Consider the following 15,952-nt stretch of genomic DNA (forward strand, 5'->3'; position numbering starts at 1 on the left):
CATGGAGGGGGGACGGGAGGGTGAGATGAACTGTGAGACTGGTGCTGATGTAGATACACTCCCATTTGTAAAATAGACAGCTAGTGGGAAGCTGCTGTATAGGCGGGAAGCTCAGCTCAGTGTTCTGTGATGACCTAGAGGGGTGCAATGGAGAGGGGTGGGAGGGAGGTTCAAGAAGGAGGCGATATATGTGTACTTATAACTGACTCACATTATTGCACAGCAGAAGCTGACACAACAGAGTAAAGCAATTATACTCCAATTAAAAAAATATAGAAGAGACTAGGAACAGGATGCCAGTGGCAAGTCCCTGTCTTAATGCCATCTTGGATTGCTGGTCTCTGGTTTACCTGTTTAGAAAGATGTGGTTAGTTCTCCTTTTATCACTCTCCACCTCCACAAATGGCTATGATCTCTTTCTAGCTCACTTCATTACTTCGTTTTTAAACTATTTATCTCATTCTAAAGTCTAGAAAATTTAGCATATATAAACAAGCAGAACAATAAAAGCTATATTCCCTATAAACCTACTATATAGAGATTATGGCTGTTAATGTCATCGTCACTTCTAGCTACTGAAAAAGAATTCTAAAAATATACCTTTAATGTGGAAAATAGGGATTGTGTCACATAATAATTATGTTCTTGCTTTTATCCATTTACCATATTGTGAATGTTTTCCCATGTCTGTAATATTCTTCTAAACATCTTTAATGTTTAGAAGGATGCTTCACAATATGCCTGTACCAGCCTACGATTGTACCATATAATGGGCATTTGTTTCACTGAATTGTCACTGTTGTCACCCAAAACATCCATTTAACCTCCTTCTCAGTTTTCCCTTCTATAGAATCTATATGGTTTGGATAATGCTGACTCTACCCAGGACTTCAAGGTCAGGACTACCCAGGCCAAACCACTGCATTTCCCGGTCCTCAGGGACTAGATTCAATGTGAACGGTGCCATCTTTAAATCCCAGAAATAAGGGGCAAGGGATCCAAGGGCCAGGCGAAATAGCCTACTGTGGTCCGTGTCCACTCCTATACTCTCTTGCAAGAAGAAATGATGCCCATGAAACAGGGAGCATGGAGGCTGTGTGCTCCTGGAGGCCCCAGCCTTGGTCCTACTCTTGCAGGTGACTTTGCTCCTAACCCCGAGGCTGACACACAGCACGCACGTGAGAAAGTGCCAGCTGCAGCTGTGCCTTCCACACTAACCTCCACGTGCAATGGGACAAAACTTAAACAAGCTGGATGGAAGAGAAAAGTCAGACGCAGCACTTCTCTTTTTCTCTCTTGAAACAATATTCAACAGACTTGAGAAGAAGCAGGAAGGCAATGTACTTGGCTGATATTTTGGTAGTTATTTCCATCTCTCACAAAGAAATGAACAAACAGTTATATCTAGCACATGTATTGAACTTCATAGTTTATAAAACACTTTCAGGACATTACCTACTTTGGGCATCAAAATAATACTGTTCAGTAGAAGTCATTACTGCCCCTCACATTAAGAATGCAAAGTCTGAGACACATGGCTATGACTGCGGAGTACATTGTTCAGGGTCATGCAAAGAACAAGAGGCGAACTTTGACCATCAAGGGGGTTTTTCCACTTCTCAGAGAGGTGCAGAAGACTAGAGCGTGCCCACTGAGTCTGAGCTGATTTCCCTGCCAACTTCTCTCAACCTCTTCTCCCCCTGCCTGCATGCCCTAGAAAGAATTTCAGGGCTCCATTTGTACAATGCTGGGCTCCAAGCAAGGGACAAGGCTGACATAGTTTGTTGGGTAAACACAAGCAGCAAGTGACAGTGATTTACTCCTGACTTGCAAACTTCTGATTACCAATCTACTGCCGTATGTAAACAGGTGTAAACTAAGATTGAAATCAGTTTACACAGCGTGGTAAATAATTTAATCTCTCCTCAGGATGGTGCTTGCAAATGTAAATGTTTAAGCTCAAACCCATGCTGACGTTGTGATGCAAGCTTCCAGTTTCTCAACCAGAAAAGAAAGTCATGCCAGCAAACGGCCCCTGTTCGCCCCTGCTTCCCCCAATGCAAAGTTCAGCCATGGGCCTGGGGAGCTAGGGAAAATCCCTCTGCCCTGAATTCCTCCTGGTCCCAAGACTGTTCTCTCTCCCTCTAGTCTTTATTGTACTGTTCTGCAGACCCCTGAATTGGCTGCAGGTGTGAGAAAAGGCAGGCGAGAAGAAAAGAAAAAAAAGCAAGAAAACAACAGCCTTTGGGGCTGGTTGTAATGCCATTCTCACTGGAAGATGACCTGGGCCTTCCCTGCCCATCAATGTATGCTGATGCAAATTGATTTAGACCCTATGACCAGAACATGTAAATGTGTTTTTGGTTGTCAAAAACTGTAGACTGTACCTGCTAGAGTCACTGAACCAGAATGCTGCTTTCTATGAATTTTTCATCAGTATTATTCATGTTCTAATTAGTCTGGTTCTTGCCTTGTGCTGAGATGATGAGGAAGGGGCTCCCTCCCCTCCAAATATTATCTTGGGTTTTCTCAGGAGTGAAAGGCTCTGGGCGAAGCTAGACTCAATCCGTCCCATACTGAGATGTCTGGATGTAGACTAGAGAAGGGCAAATGGAAGCCAGACAGTAAGCTTCCTGATTTTCTTCTGCTCCCTTAGAAAATTCTAGTTTACAGTCAAAGTTGATATCTCCTGGAATCACTGGTAGTGCCACAGCTGGGATTTTGTCAGTTCAAAAAAAAAAAATCTTTTAAAAAGAATACCTACTGTGGTCAGATTTTGAACTAAGTCCTAGATAAGTAATAAGACATAATCTCTGGTAGGAAAATAATAGTTACAATTTACTGAGTACAAGGAGTTTCTTCTGAAAGTTTTTCACTTGTTTTGTTTGTTCAGAAAATGTTTCTTTTTTTTTTTTTTGAAACAATTTATTGAGCATTTAGCACAAGTCAGGCACTGAGCTGTACATTATTATATTGTTTGTGAACCCAGTCATATCCAACTCCATGGACTGTAGCCCGCCAGGTTCCTCTGTCCATGGGATTTCCCAGGTAAGAATACTGGAGTGGGTTGCCATGCCTCCTCCTCCATGGGATCTTCCCAACCCAAGGACTGAACCCACATCTCCTGTATTGCAGGCAAATTCTTTGCCTGCTGAGCTACTGGGGCTGAATATGTATTATCTTGTTTAATCCTCAACTGAGCACTTTGGTGCGGGCATTACTCCTAGTTTACAAAGGAATGAGACCCAAAGAGTTTAGTCACTTGCCTGAGGTTACTCAGCTAATAAAATGGCTGATAACTGGGATTTGAACCCCAGCACAAGTGTTTTCAAAACAGTTCCTCTTATATTATGCAGCAAAACTTTTATTCTTTCTGGTCTGCCATGCATTTAGAAGAAAGGTCCTCTTGATTTCTGGGTCTAGGAATGTATACACACGAAGTCCAGGAAGGATAAAGCAGAAATACTATAATTACAATATTAATAGATAATAGGTACTGAGTTTTATGTTTTAAAAATAGATTTACTGGACTTCCCTGGTAGTCCAGTGGTTAAGAATCTACCTGCCAATCAAGGGAACATGAGTTCAATTCCTGGTCCAGGAAAGTTCCATATGTTGCAGAGCAACAAATTCCATGAGCCTCAACTACTGAGCCCACGTTCTGCAACAGAAGTCACTGCAATAGAGAGTAGCCCCCACTTGCTGCAACTAGAGAAAGCCTGAGCGCAGCACTGAAGATCCAGCACAGCCAAAAATAAAATTAAAATTAAAAAAATTAATTCACTGACTCATGTTTTACACATATTAATTTACTTAGTTCCTACATTATTATTATCATTATCCTCATTTTACAGATGAGAAACTGAGACAGAGAAACTTCCCAGCATCACATACCTAATGAGAATCTGAGTTGGAGACCATCCTAGGCAATTTCTGCCACAGCCACAACTGGCAATTGCTGCCACAGCCACAATTTTAAACTTCCAATGGGCCTGATGATGATGTTTTAGGACAAAGTTGGATTTGGGTGACGTGTGTACCACTTAAGAAGTTCCTAACACTTACTTTCAAGGAAAATAATAATTTGGGTAGAGATTCTTTTCAAACACACCAAGATGAGACTCTGGAATCTGTTATGGGAAAGCAAATCTTTACAGGAAGCATATCTGGCCAGCCTGCCTGTCATGATTGGGGGGAACACACTTGTGCAGTTGAAGAAGGATTACATAGAAAAACAAATGCAACAAACAGGGGACAACCCAGAAGGTCTTAATGTTATTTCCAAACAATGGTCTCGGATTTGCAAGTGAAAGAAGAGGAGCAAAGTGCAGGGTAGGGAGCACTGCAAAGACCAGGAACGTTCCAACTTACTTCTTGACTTTATTCTTGGTGCTTCCCAGCACGTAGTAGCCTGGTTTGCATTCATATCTGCAGGTAGAGCCCACGTCGTGGTTGCCCTGGAGGCAGCGAGGCTGGAGCAGGTTGGCATTCGGGATTACAGGAGGAGCATCACACTCCAACTTGCAGTAGGCTTCAGGGAGAGACCAGAGCCCGTCTTCAAGGCAGGTCAGCCACGGGCTCAGACCTGACTCCAAGAAAGAGAGGCACAGGATGCTCAGAACAGAGAGTCCAAAAATAAAATACAACCAGAAGGAACGAAGACCTGTCAACAGACCGTCATTCTTGGAAAGTCACAGTACTTTTCATGGAGCAGCTTCTCTGCAACGTCAGGTCAAATGTTTATCCTATATCTTTCTACCCACAGAGCATCTACTGTGTTCTCTTGTGTAGCATAGAGGTCAGAAAGCTAGTTCTTGACCTGAATGAAAGAAGGGCTACCAACCAAATCCTTAACTCACTTCCTCACTACAAATAATAAAAATAAAGTAGTGACAGTATCGTGGAAAGGATTATAATAATACTAGATGACACTTTTATAGGGCTCATTACATGCCAGGCACTGCTGTAAGCATTTTACATGTATCACTTGTGTAAACTTCAAACCTCAAACAACCCTGTGAAATAGATACCATCATTATCCCCTATTTTGCAGATGAGGAAATTGAGTTTAAGTAATTTGTCCAAGCTAGTAAGGGCAGAGGCAGGGTTTGAACTTCGGCAGTTTGATACAAACTTCTGTACTTCAACACCATATGCCATATGCCATAGTGTTTTCTCTGAGTTCAATCTATGTAGTATCACTAACCCACTACAGGTTTACTAAATCAGACTCTGTCAGCATGAGCCTAGGAATCTGCATTTATAAGAAGTCTATTGGATCACTGTTGGGCACACCTAAGTTCAAGAGGAAGAGCAAGACGCAGGGTCAGAGGGACCTCCCTGGCAGTTCAGTGGTTAAGAATCTGTGTTTCCAAGGCAGGGGGCATGGGTTTGATTCCCGGTTGGGAAACTAGATCCTACATGCTTCAGGGTGTGGCCAAAATAAATTAAAAAACAAGTAAAATGAAATAGCCTATTCCCACGCTCTCTTACACAACAACAACAAAAAGCTGTGGGGTCAGAAGAAGTTCTACCACATCCTCATCTCTCCTTAGCAGTACAGCTCATACAGCTGTACTCTCATTGCTAAAATAGGACTAAAGGCACCTAACTCACAGAAGGGTTGTAAATATTAAATTTTAAAATGTGCGTGATAAAGGGTATCTGAATTATTAATACTCTCAGAAAACTGTTAGTTGGCTTGACTCCAGAGAACATAAACCCAAATAAAAACAGGAAAGTCTCAGTTTCTTTCATCAGTGAGATCTTGAGTTAGGGGCATCCTTCCAAGTGGTTGAGACAAGGAATGTGTTGCCTCTTGCTTGTCAAAAGAGGGTGCTTCAGCAGAGTCAGGTGGGAAGGTCACTGGAGTAAAGAAAAGATCCCCAAAGTACCCCCCTCCCCAAAGAGAGAGAACCTGAAGACAACTTGCGTACAACTCCTGCTTGGCCAGACAATACCTTGAAGCTTGGCTGGTGGGACACAGGAGATAGAGCAGCGTTTCAGAAAGTTGGTTCCCTCTGAGCAGGAGAAGGTCGCGTAGTTCACCAGAGATGCATCGGGGACACCACAGTCAAGGGGCTGGCAGCTCACAGCCCAGTCCCAGTGCCCAGAGGAACATGTGAGCAGGATTTCCTTCTAGAAACAAAGTTTTCTGTTATCAGAGTCACACAAAAAGGCTCATCAAAATAGTTCCCAGTCTTCGGCAGAGTCCTGATGATTATTTGTGCACATATTCACAACGGGCAAAATGATTTTGCCTCTCTCCCTCTTTATGCCTGGTCCTAATGTGCAATTTCACAACATCCAGGTACATTGCTTATTGCATGTGCACATAAGGGAGTCATTAAATGAAAACGCTCCTTCAGGCCAACTCTTGGCTCTCCTCACGGGCGTCTCCAGACAGCTCTCCATCCTACTCTGCCCTGCGGTGTGCCCTGGGACCCCGGGCCCTGTGGACTTCATGCCTTTGACTTGTGTCTGCTGTGGCACTCAGGGCAGCACTGGTAGGATACTGATGAGGCAGAGAAGGGAGGTCGAGCTGCTGATTCTTGCTACTCCCTCCATAGGGGTCGCCGTAAGGGTGGCCTCCCCCTTCAGCAGAGCTCTTCATACACCTGCTGCACTCTCTTCTCATGGGTTCTGCTAACTTCCCCTTACAGTCAACTCTTTAGGTCTAGAGGGGATATCACCCTTTCACCCAGGGATTCTGGACCATCTCCTTGTCATTTACTATATCCTGCCCCCACTTTTATCAGCAGTCCCTTTACTGAAGTTCCTCGAATTGTCCCCCTTTGAGCATTCATCAGTTTCCTGCTGGGACCTTTACTGATAAGCTGATTGATAATGGTACATAATAAACATAATTATATTCTCTGAGAATGGTGCCTAAGAACACCAATGGTGTCTTTAAGAACATCTGAGAATTAATGAACAAGAGGCATCTTCCAAACTCTGTAGTTAAGTTTAAGAGATTTCAGCCATTTCCTTGGGGCTGTGGCTTATGCCAAGGCAATGGTTTTTCCAGTGGTCATGTATGGATGTCAGAGTTGGACTGTGAAGAAAGCTGAGCGCTGAAAAATTGATGCTTTTGAACTGTGGTGTTGGAGAAGACTCTTGAGAGTCCCTTGGACTGCAAGGAGATCCAACCAGTCCATCCTAAAGGAGATCAGTCCTGGGTGTTCATTGGAAGGACTGATGCTCAGGTTGAAACTCCAATACTTTGGCCACCTCATGCAAAGAGTTGACTCATTGGAAAAGATCCTGATGCTGGGAGGGATTGGGGGCAGGAGGAGAAGGGGACAACAGAGGATGAGACGGTTGGATGGCATCACCGACTCGATGGACATGAGTTTGAGTAAAATCCGGGAGTTGGTGATGGACAGGGAGGCCTGGCATGCTGCGATTCATGTGGTCACAAAGAGTCGGACATGACTGAGTGATTGAACTGAACTGAACTGATGGCTTATGTAGGGGGCCCTAGAATTCACCACCATGAAACAAATGAGGTGACTTTTTTTTGAGAACTTAGAAGGGTCAGGTACTTTACTAAGTTTGGATAAACAAGACCCTTAAGGAGCTACCAGCAGAGCTCATCACAGGTTGAAGCAGTGAATCAGAAAACATCTGAAGCAGGGAGAATGGAAAGAAGAAGAAAGAGAGACAAGGAGGGAGGAGAAGAAGTTAAAAAGGAAAATGTGGGAGATGCATTTTGGTTATATCTTACTACTTTCTTTGATGATTTGTGAGAATATAATACAAAGAATGCAAATCATAAAGTAGAAAACATGGACCAAGAAGAAAGAGAATACAAATTGTTCTACTAAATAACATTAATATCATATATGCAGGCTTGTTTTGCAGGGGTAAGAGAGCACTACAGGGGCTGGAGAAGGGATTACCCATCCTGGGCAGGAGGGAGAGTGTTTGCGGGGAGATTCACATAGTAGGTAACTCAGGAACTGGTCTTTGAAAGATGAGCAAGACTTCCCAGCAGCAGAGGAGAAGCAAGGAGAAGAAAGTTTCAGAGTGAGGGGAACAGGATGGGCAGACACTCAGAGTCCTGGACACTCATGGCTTGTTGGGTGAAAAGTGTCACCATAGTGGGTTACCAAAAGTCAAAGGGAGAGAGGGGAGATTCTGGGGCTCAGCCAGCATCCCACCAGGAGACCACAGTGGCACCAAAGCCAAAGGTATTATGACTGGTGAAAGCACCTGTCACCCCTGACACCCACTCCTGCCTGGCTGCCCCTCCCTCTTTCCCAGTGTTTCCAGGTTGCCTGCCAGAAGGACCCAATTCAAAGCCAGACACATTTTTCTGGTTAGTTTCAGTTCTTATGTCAACAAAAAGCAGATATCCCTGCTGTCTTGTGATCACGAGCTGGGATCATATCATTTCTTTAGTGGGGCCAGGCTCGGGTGATGGGAGTGGTCAACTGGAGAGCTGTGCCTGATGACTCCATCGTATGACTGGCACCTTCCTTCTCTCAACTTGGCCCCTACCACAATGCTCACAGCCTGGAAGACTGGCTCCAATCACCGTGATCACTTAAAGAGTGTCTCAAACTCTGCATATATTGTCTGGGTTTTCTCCTGGCTCCAATAAGTATTGACTGTTCTGTTTTGAATTTGCTCCTAATTTTAATGAATTGCAAACACCATCTTTTCTTCTCTCTCCTTCTTTACTTAGTACACAAATGTATTCAGTTCCTACATTGTTTTTGTTCTCTTTCCTTCTTTCCATCTCTTTTCTAGTGTGAGGTAAGCTGATTTAAGGACAGGTAGGTGATAAGAGTTCTGCTTTTCTGACCAGAGCATCACAGACCAAGGAACTGATGCTTCAAGGTATGTTAAAATGGTCTCTCTACACAGAACTCTCTTTAAGCCATCTGAAACCAAAGATTGTATCTTTAAATTCTGTGTCTAAGCAAGTGAAATCCCTCCATGGATCCACAATCTGCAGAGCAGTCAACTGGTACAAGATGAAAAACAATTCCAATCTTCCAAGCCATTGATACCTGACTACCAAGCATGCTTCCGCTCGTCCTTCATCATACCTCATCTCCCTCATATTCTTCTCAAGCACATTTACCTTTTGCCTAATGCATCCTGTCTCTCTATCATATTGTGCTCATGTGTTCTCAAATTTCAAATTCCTCTGTAGAATATGGAAAGCTTTCTAAAGGAAAGAGGGAAAACAAAATTCTTAGTTGACAATACATCATCATGGTCATCATAATGGCAGCTTTGCAGAGAGCTAGGTGTCTATCATTTTTATAGAAGCTTATGAATTATTTCTACTCAGTCACCAAAACAGCCCAAGGACAAAAATACCTCTGATCTAACTATTTTACAAATGTGGAAACACCCTTAAAGAGGTTGGCATGTTTTGCTTGTCTTTACCTAAAATTACACAATAAACAGAGGAGTCAAATTTCATTCCAATTCTGTCTCCCAAGCCATGCTCTTCACTAATATATTCTACTACCTTCAGACTGCCTTGAAATCCTGGAAGTGGTGCCATGGTAGCTTATAGAAATTTGAAAAATTCAGTCAAAACTAGAATCTTGATATAAGTCCTACTTCAGTAGCAGAAGAAAGAAAATCATAATTTTTCCTCCAGTATTTTTATAAAGAGGGTCAGACCTGGGGGAACAGGCAGAAAATGTACCACAAAAAAGCTGGTTGCATCCTATCTTGCCTGCAAATTTTGGACAGGTCTAAACTGTAACATTCTCATCTTGAAGCCAAAAGTCAGGATCATAATTTCTTACACTTCTTATATATTCCTACATATACCTTGCATTTCTATAAATCCATGTTTCTCTTTGATTGTTAGAGTCTTCATTTTTCCTTTCAGACGATTTAAAAACACAGGCCTTTCCCCCATCCAGGAAGGAGGAGGCGCATGCATATTGTCCCTCCCCAGGGGCTTGGTTCTGATGACCCCAAATTTCCAACTCACCTGCATGGGCCTGAGGTACTGCCCATTGCTGGCCTGAAGGGCAAACCCCCTCTGACAGGTGATAGAGCACTTCATGTGACCCGGACCACTAGAGGTACAGTTCACCACATCCGCGTGATCCAGCAGCAATGGCACACAGCTGCCCTGCTCCCCACAGGGCCGATGGACACAGCTGGAGATGACAGAAACAGAAATATCTTACATTGACTTGCTAGGCAGCAAAGACTGCCTCACCCTTTGAGAAGGGTCTCTAAACCAAAGAGAACACTTTCTTGAAAACCTACATTAAACTCATCATTTCCTCCTTGTGACCTGGAACCAAGCAACATAAAGTAAACAGGAACAATATCAGCTACCAAGTGATTTTGAACCAGCTTTCTATGGATCTTCCAGGAGGAGAAAATGACGATGCGACAGGTGGGGAGAGTGTCCCCAGAGCTCTGGATGGCATAGAAGTGAATAGATCAGAGGGTAATCCTCAAAATATATCACAGCCAGTACTTCTGAGCCCCAAACAATCAGAACAGATGCAGGGCAAAGATCAGGAGTGAATTCTGGAGGCCCCTGGTTGTGTCAGGAAGAAATCTTTTTGTTTTTCCATCATGGGTTGGTCTCAGTGGGCCCTGTAGAACAGGTATTTGAGCTGGCAGAAAAGGCAACATTTATTTACTGATTGCATGGAGCATTTTTTAAAACTTTTTATTTTGTTTTTGGGTATTAACAACCAACGTTTAACAACGATTAACAACCAACGTTGTGATAGCTCGGGTGAACAGCGAAGGGACTCAGCCATACATGTACATGTATATGTACATGTACATGGTCTCCCCAAATCCCCTCCCATCCAGGCTGCCAAATAACACTGAGCAGAGTTCTATATGCTATACAGTAGGACCCGGATGGTTATACACTTTGAATATAGCAGTCATGTGGCACTAGTGGTAAAGAACCTGCCTGCCAATACAGGAGTTTTTAAGAGACATGGGTTCAATCCCTGGGTTAGGAAGACTCCCTGGAGAAGGGCATGACAACCCACTCTAGAATGCTTGCCTGGAGAATCCCATGGACAGAGGAGCCTGGCAGGCTACAGTCCATAGGATCACAAAGAGTTGGACATGACTGAAGTTACTTAGCACACATACATACACCACTGAATATCAACACTGGCTTGGCAGAAAAGCTATGACAAATCTAGACAGCACATTAAAAAGCAGAGACATCACTTTGCCAACAAAGGTCCATAAAGTCAAAGCTATGGTTTTTCCAGTAGTCACGTACAGATGTGAGAGATGGACCATAAAGAAGTCTGGTGCCTAAGAATTGATGCTTTTACCCACAGAGCTGTGGGCTAATAAACAGTTGTTGTTTTAAAAAAAAAAAAAAAAAAAGAATTGATGCTTTCAAACTGTGGTGCTGGAGAAGAGTCTTGAGAGTCCCTGGGACAGTAAGGAGATCAAACCAATCAATCCTAAAGGAAATCAACTCTGAATACTCATTGGAAAGACTGATGCTAAAGCTGAAGCTCTAATACTTTGGCCGCTTGATGCAAAGCACTGACTCATTGGAAAAGATGATGCTGGGAAAGATTGAGGGCAGGAGAAGGGGGTGACAGAGGACTGGATGGTTGTATGGCATCACTGACTCAACGGACATGAGTTTGAGCAAATTCCAGGAGATAGTGGAGGACAGGGAAACCGGTCATGCTGCAATCCATGGGGTCGCAAAGAGTCGGACACGACTGAGCGACTGAACAACAAATCAGAAATGGAGCCCATGACAGAAAGAAGAAAAAACTCACACAAATCAAGTCCCTGCCGCATGCCTAATGTTGTGCTAGATGCTTCCAGGACATTACCTCATCAGAGAACTGCTGTCTGGGTCTCTAAAGCTAGTCATGTAGGAATAGGAGAGACAGTTAAACTCCCCAGGGTTCAAGAGGACCCTGTCAAGACCATGACAGCATCAAGGATGTAACAGATTCAAAAGAGGGTTACTCTTTTATCAAGGCAGAGCCAAAGTGATTAAAATTTAGAGCACTGCCCCCAGGCTGTGTGAATTCGAATCCTGGATTCACCATTTACTACCTGTGTGATATGGTTGAGTTATTTATTCCCCAGGCTTTCAAGTCCTCCCCCCATGAGATAAGGATGATAATGGTGTGTACCCTTATGTAGCTACTGTTCCTAGGTTCAGTCTCTCTACTGCTCCACTGCAAATGGCACATATCCCACATTCAATGGCCTGTTTTCTATGAGTCACCTACATGTTTTGGTTTTCCCATGTCTGTACCTTTGCTTAATTTATTGAACCTTTTAAAAGGCCTTCCGACTCCAAGAAGCCACTCCAGATATCTTCCTTCTTTGAATCTTGAAGGGAAATTTAAAAAATAACTTTTCTAATATTTCTTTTACTCTATCTGTATTATAGCCATGATTTTTAGCTAATTTATCCATCCTTTGATCCACAAGGCAATGAGTACACAGGTGTCTCCTAAATGCTGCTGAATCTCCCAACTAGACTATGATCTGCTTGAAGACAAATACTGACTTCTACCCTCTTTTGTATTTACCATACACCTCACTGTGGGGGATGCAACAAATGTTTGCTGAATTAAATATTTTTGTGTCATAGACATCAAAGTAAGTCAATGGCTATCAAAATGGTAAATTTGTTAAATTTTATAGTGATAGATGGGGATATGAAGTTAAAAAATCATTATCAAACAATGATTCAACCATCTTGCCCTACTGCTTCATTCATTCATAAACATTTCCCAAGCACTTAGCACATTGGTCTCAGTACTGGGGATAAAATAAGTATGCCCTTAAAGAACTCATAGTCTAGTGAGGGAAAACAGCATGATACTTTTTATACTTTCTTGCTTATGATATTTTTGCCAGTGGTAGTAAATCTTATTCAAAATGTCTTCTGTGAGTCTCGTCATCATTCACTTGTTTTATTTGCTCTTGAATTCTGTTAGAGGCCAGTGACTTTTATCAAGGAACTGGGCAACAGTATAAGAAAGTGGAAAATAAAATGTCATTGAATTGCACTGAAATAATTGAGAATTGATTTAAAAAGCACTAGTCCAAGAAGTATGGATTTGATTTGAATATGCTAAAGTTGCTGCCTCTGATCTTGTACCCATGGCACTTAAACTATGTCAGTGACATTCTCATTTTTTTTTACCCATGCTTATCAGGCATAGGATGGAGGAATTGGAGTTGAGTGGTATGCAATCAACATTTTTCTCCTGTAAGCCCTGATTATTCTCTGGGATCATGTAGTATTTCCTCAGACTCACTACACGGAGCCTGATGAAGGGAGGAATATATGAGTTGAGGGAGATGGATTCTTCAAATTCAACACTGCTAATAAGGCCTGCAATATAGGAAATAGAGCTTTGTCTCTGAGTCTTCATTGAGCCTAGCTGCATAAGGAATCTGAAACCGGACCATCCTTCATGGAATGAGATGAGAACCCCTCATTAGTGATGCTAAACAACTCCAAGTTCCATAGATACTACATGCCCTTGATATGCACAAAATGTAATATTTCTTCAGTGTGTTAAGCAGAGAGGACTGGAAAACAGAGAGTCATTAACAGTTCTGGTTCATGTCAGCTCACTACCAAGAAATTAATGTGAAATAGCACGTGCTGTTTTCCAGTGACTCCATCCAATTCACCCTCAGTGTCATCACTGAGGACAAATACGTGCTGAGATAAGACACAAAACAAATACTCCGAATGAGCCTCCTTCCATCAAGTTGGTGTTCCATTGACTATGGTTGCTATGACTACCCGTGTGCAAGGTCCATCCTTGAATAGGACAGGGGATCTTAGAAGAGGAGGAAAGTGGCATGACATAAGACCAAGATAAAAAAAAGAAAAAGCATCAAACACAGACCTGTTTATGAAGTGAGAAATGGTTTTAGGGCAGCTGCTGCAAATTCTTTCACTAGCTTATATTTCCATTTGCTTCCTTTTTAAGGAATTTGTTTTATGAGGATGGTGTTTGTCAGGTTGTTAGCTTCTGATGGCATCTGGTATCAATTGTAGACTTCTCTGCCTTGCACCCTATTCCCAAAACCCCTTTTGCATTTCTCTTCCACTACAAATACACTGCTTCTCTGAGTGAAGTACTATATTCTCCATTTTCCCATGCTCCTGATACATTCTTGTTTCTGGCTACTACTACATTAAGCCCCAATGTCATAGTGATAATGTTGCTAGTAAACATAGTTAGCCTTCAAATTTTTCAAAAGCTTTCTTCTTATGGTCTTTGGACACATGTCAATAAAAGTGGAAGCAACAAAGCCTTACCATGCCCCAGAGAGATGGAAAGTTAGGTATTTATCTTGGTTTGACATACAAAGAAACTAAAGCTGTTTGGAATCTGGCTAGAGGCCACCCAGAGAGTCAGAGGAAAGCCCTCAAACTGGAATGCAGAGCGCTCATTCCCCAGGCCAGCTTAGACCACCAGGCTATCTCCCTGGAGATGAGGTGGGTCTCCTGTTGTTTTCTTCTCCATTCAGGAGCTAACATCATTGGCCAGGATGAGCCAAGAAGTTCCTTAGCAGGGTGGTTGGGGGGAAATGATGGATATATTTCATGGTCATTCCTAGTTTTGAGCAGTTTACTTTTAAGTGATAGCAAATCAAATTAATGATCTCTGTCCAGCTGTCTCTGTCTGCAAGATGCCCTGTTAAGCAAGCCTGCTTCCTCCTTGGGCAACCTTACCCTTTCACCCATTTTTTCCAGACCTTTCCTGACACCCCATCACAATGTGTTCTCAGGTAAGGATATGATACACCTAGTCAGACATGATTCACAGCTATTTCCATTTTAATGGGAGACAACATTTGCAGACCGAAGAATGAGTTTTTCATGGTGGAATTTTAAGTCAATAGACCCTTAGAGGTTACACTATGTAGATGGTCCCCTTACCCATCCTTCCTTTGCTCTCTGTCTCTCCACTTCCCCAATATGCCTCTATTCTCTCTCTCTTCTGGTTCTCACTCCCCAAAGTTGTTGCATTTGAGGGTTTTAAAAAATGATTTCAATAGAGAAATCTTGTTGCAAAATGTATGTTATCCCTGGACTATCCTCTTGCATAAAATCTGCTCGTCACTATCCAGGTACACTTCTAGCACCATCCTACCAAAATGATGTGTGTGTTTCCTTTGTGTTTGGACCTCCAGATGATGCCTTGGGAAATCTCTGTTGGCAGAGTTCAATAAAAGAATGGTCCTCATCTGACACAAGGCAGACTTTGTCACCCATCATTGTGTTTTTGACTCACTTAGGCAGCATTTAAGAAATTTAGATACCCAGGCTTTTCTCCTTGGAGAGTTTGATTCTGTAGGCTTGTGGTGGGATCCTCACAGTGGTGATTTAATTTTACATTTCAAAGTTCTTGATGCTCATCAGGAGTGAAACTCAGCACTTTAAAAATTTGGATATGTGTACCTGAAAGATAAGTCAACAAATTCCGTAGGCCAAGACTATAAAATAACAATACTGATTCCAGAAGGAGAAACTAGTTCCACTGTTGCATCATTATGCTTTAATGTTTTCAGCACAGATTATCACATGGGAGCCATAAGACAGATTGAAAGTATAAAACATTTCCCTAATTCTGAAGAAGCTTTCAGTATAGCCAAAGAGATAAAATAATTAAATCATGTGGTACTGATTATAAATCCATGGTTGTTCCAGAGAAATTTTATCATTGAATATGATTTGACCTCAATAAATTAATAGGATTTGGAAAGGCAAAAGAGATATGCCAGTAAGTTATCTCCAATGCTTTCCAGACCAGACAGAACACAGCACAAAGCAACACTCTAAAAACCAAGACAAAAATCACCATTTCCTTTCCACTGAGAACTAAAGAAAATTCAGTAGGTGTGGGTCTCTAATTATGACTAACAAATTTAGAGAATCTATATGAAAAGTCCTGAATATTCATTGGAAGAACTGATGTTG

At 42.4% G+C, this 15,952-nt stretch overlaps 1 protein-coding gene across 1 annotated transcript in view; it reads right to left on the bottom strand.

Moving 5' to 3' along the window:
• Window positions 1–15,952, bottom strand: part of PAPPA2 (pappalysin 2) — a 289,437-nt gene that overhangs the window by 78,148 nt on the left and 195,337 nt on the right. Inside the window, exons 14-16 of the mRNA XM_020879747.2 lie at window positions 9,965–10,136; window positions 5,961–6,138; window positions 4,372–4,585 (exon numbers count right to left, since the gene is read on the bottom strand). Coding sequence (XP_020735406.2) covers window positions 4,372–4,585; window positions 5,961–6,138; window positions 9,965–10,136 — 564 coding nt within the window. The remainder of the gene's footprint in view (window positions 1–4,371; window positions 4,586–5,960; window positions 6,139–9,964; window positions 10,137–15,952) is intronic.

Source organism: Odocoileus virginianus, chromosome 11 (genome assembly GCF_023699985.2).
Source record: "Odocoileus virginianus isolate 20LAN1187 ecotype Illinois chromosome 11, Ovbor_1.2, whole genome shotgun sequence".
Lineage (NCBI taxonomy): Eukaryota > Metazoa > Chordata > Mammalia > Artiodactyla > Cervidae > Odocoileus > Odocoileus virginianus.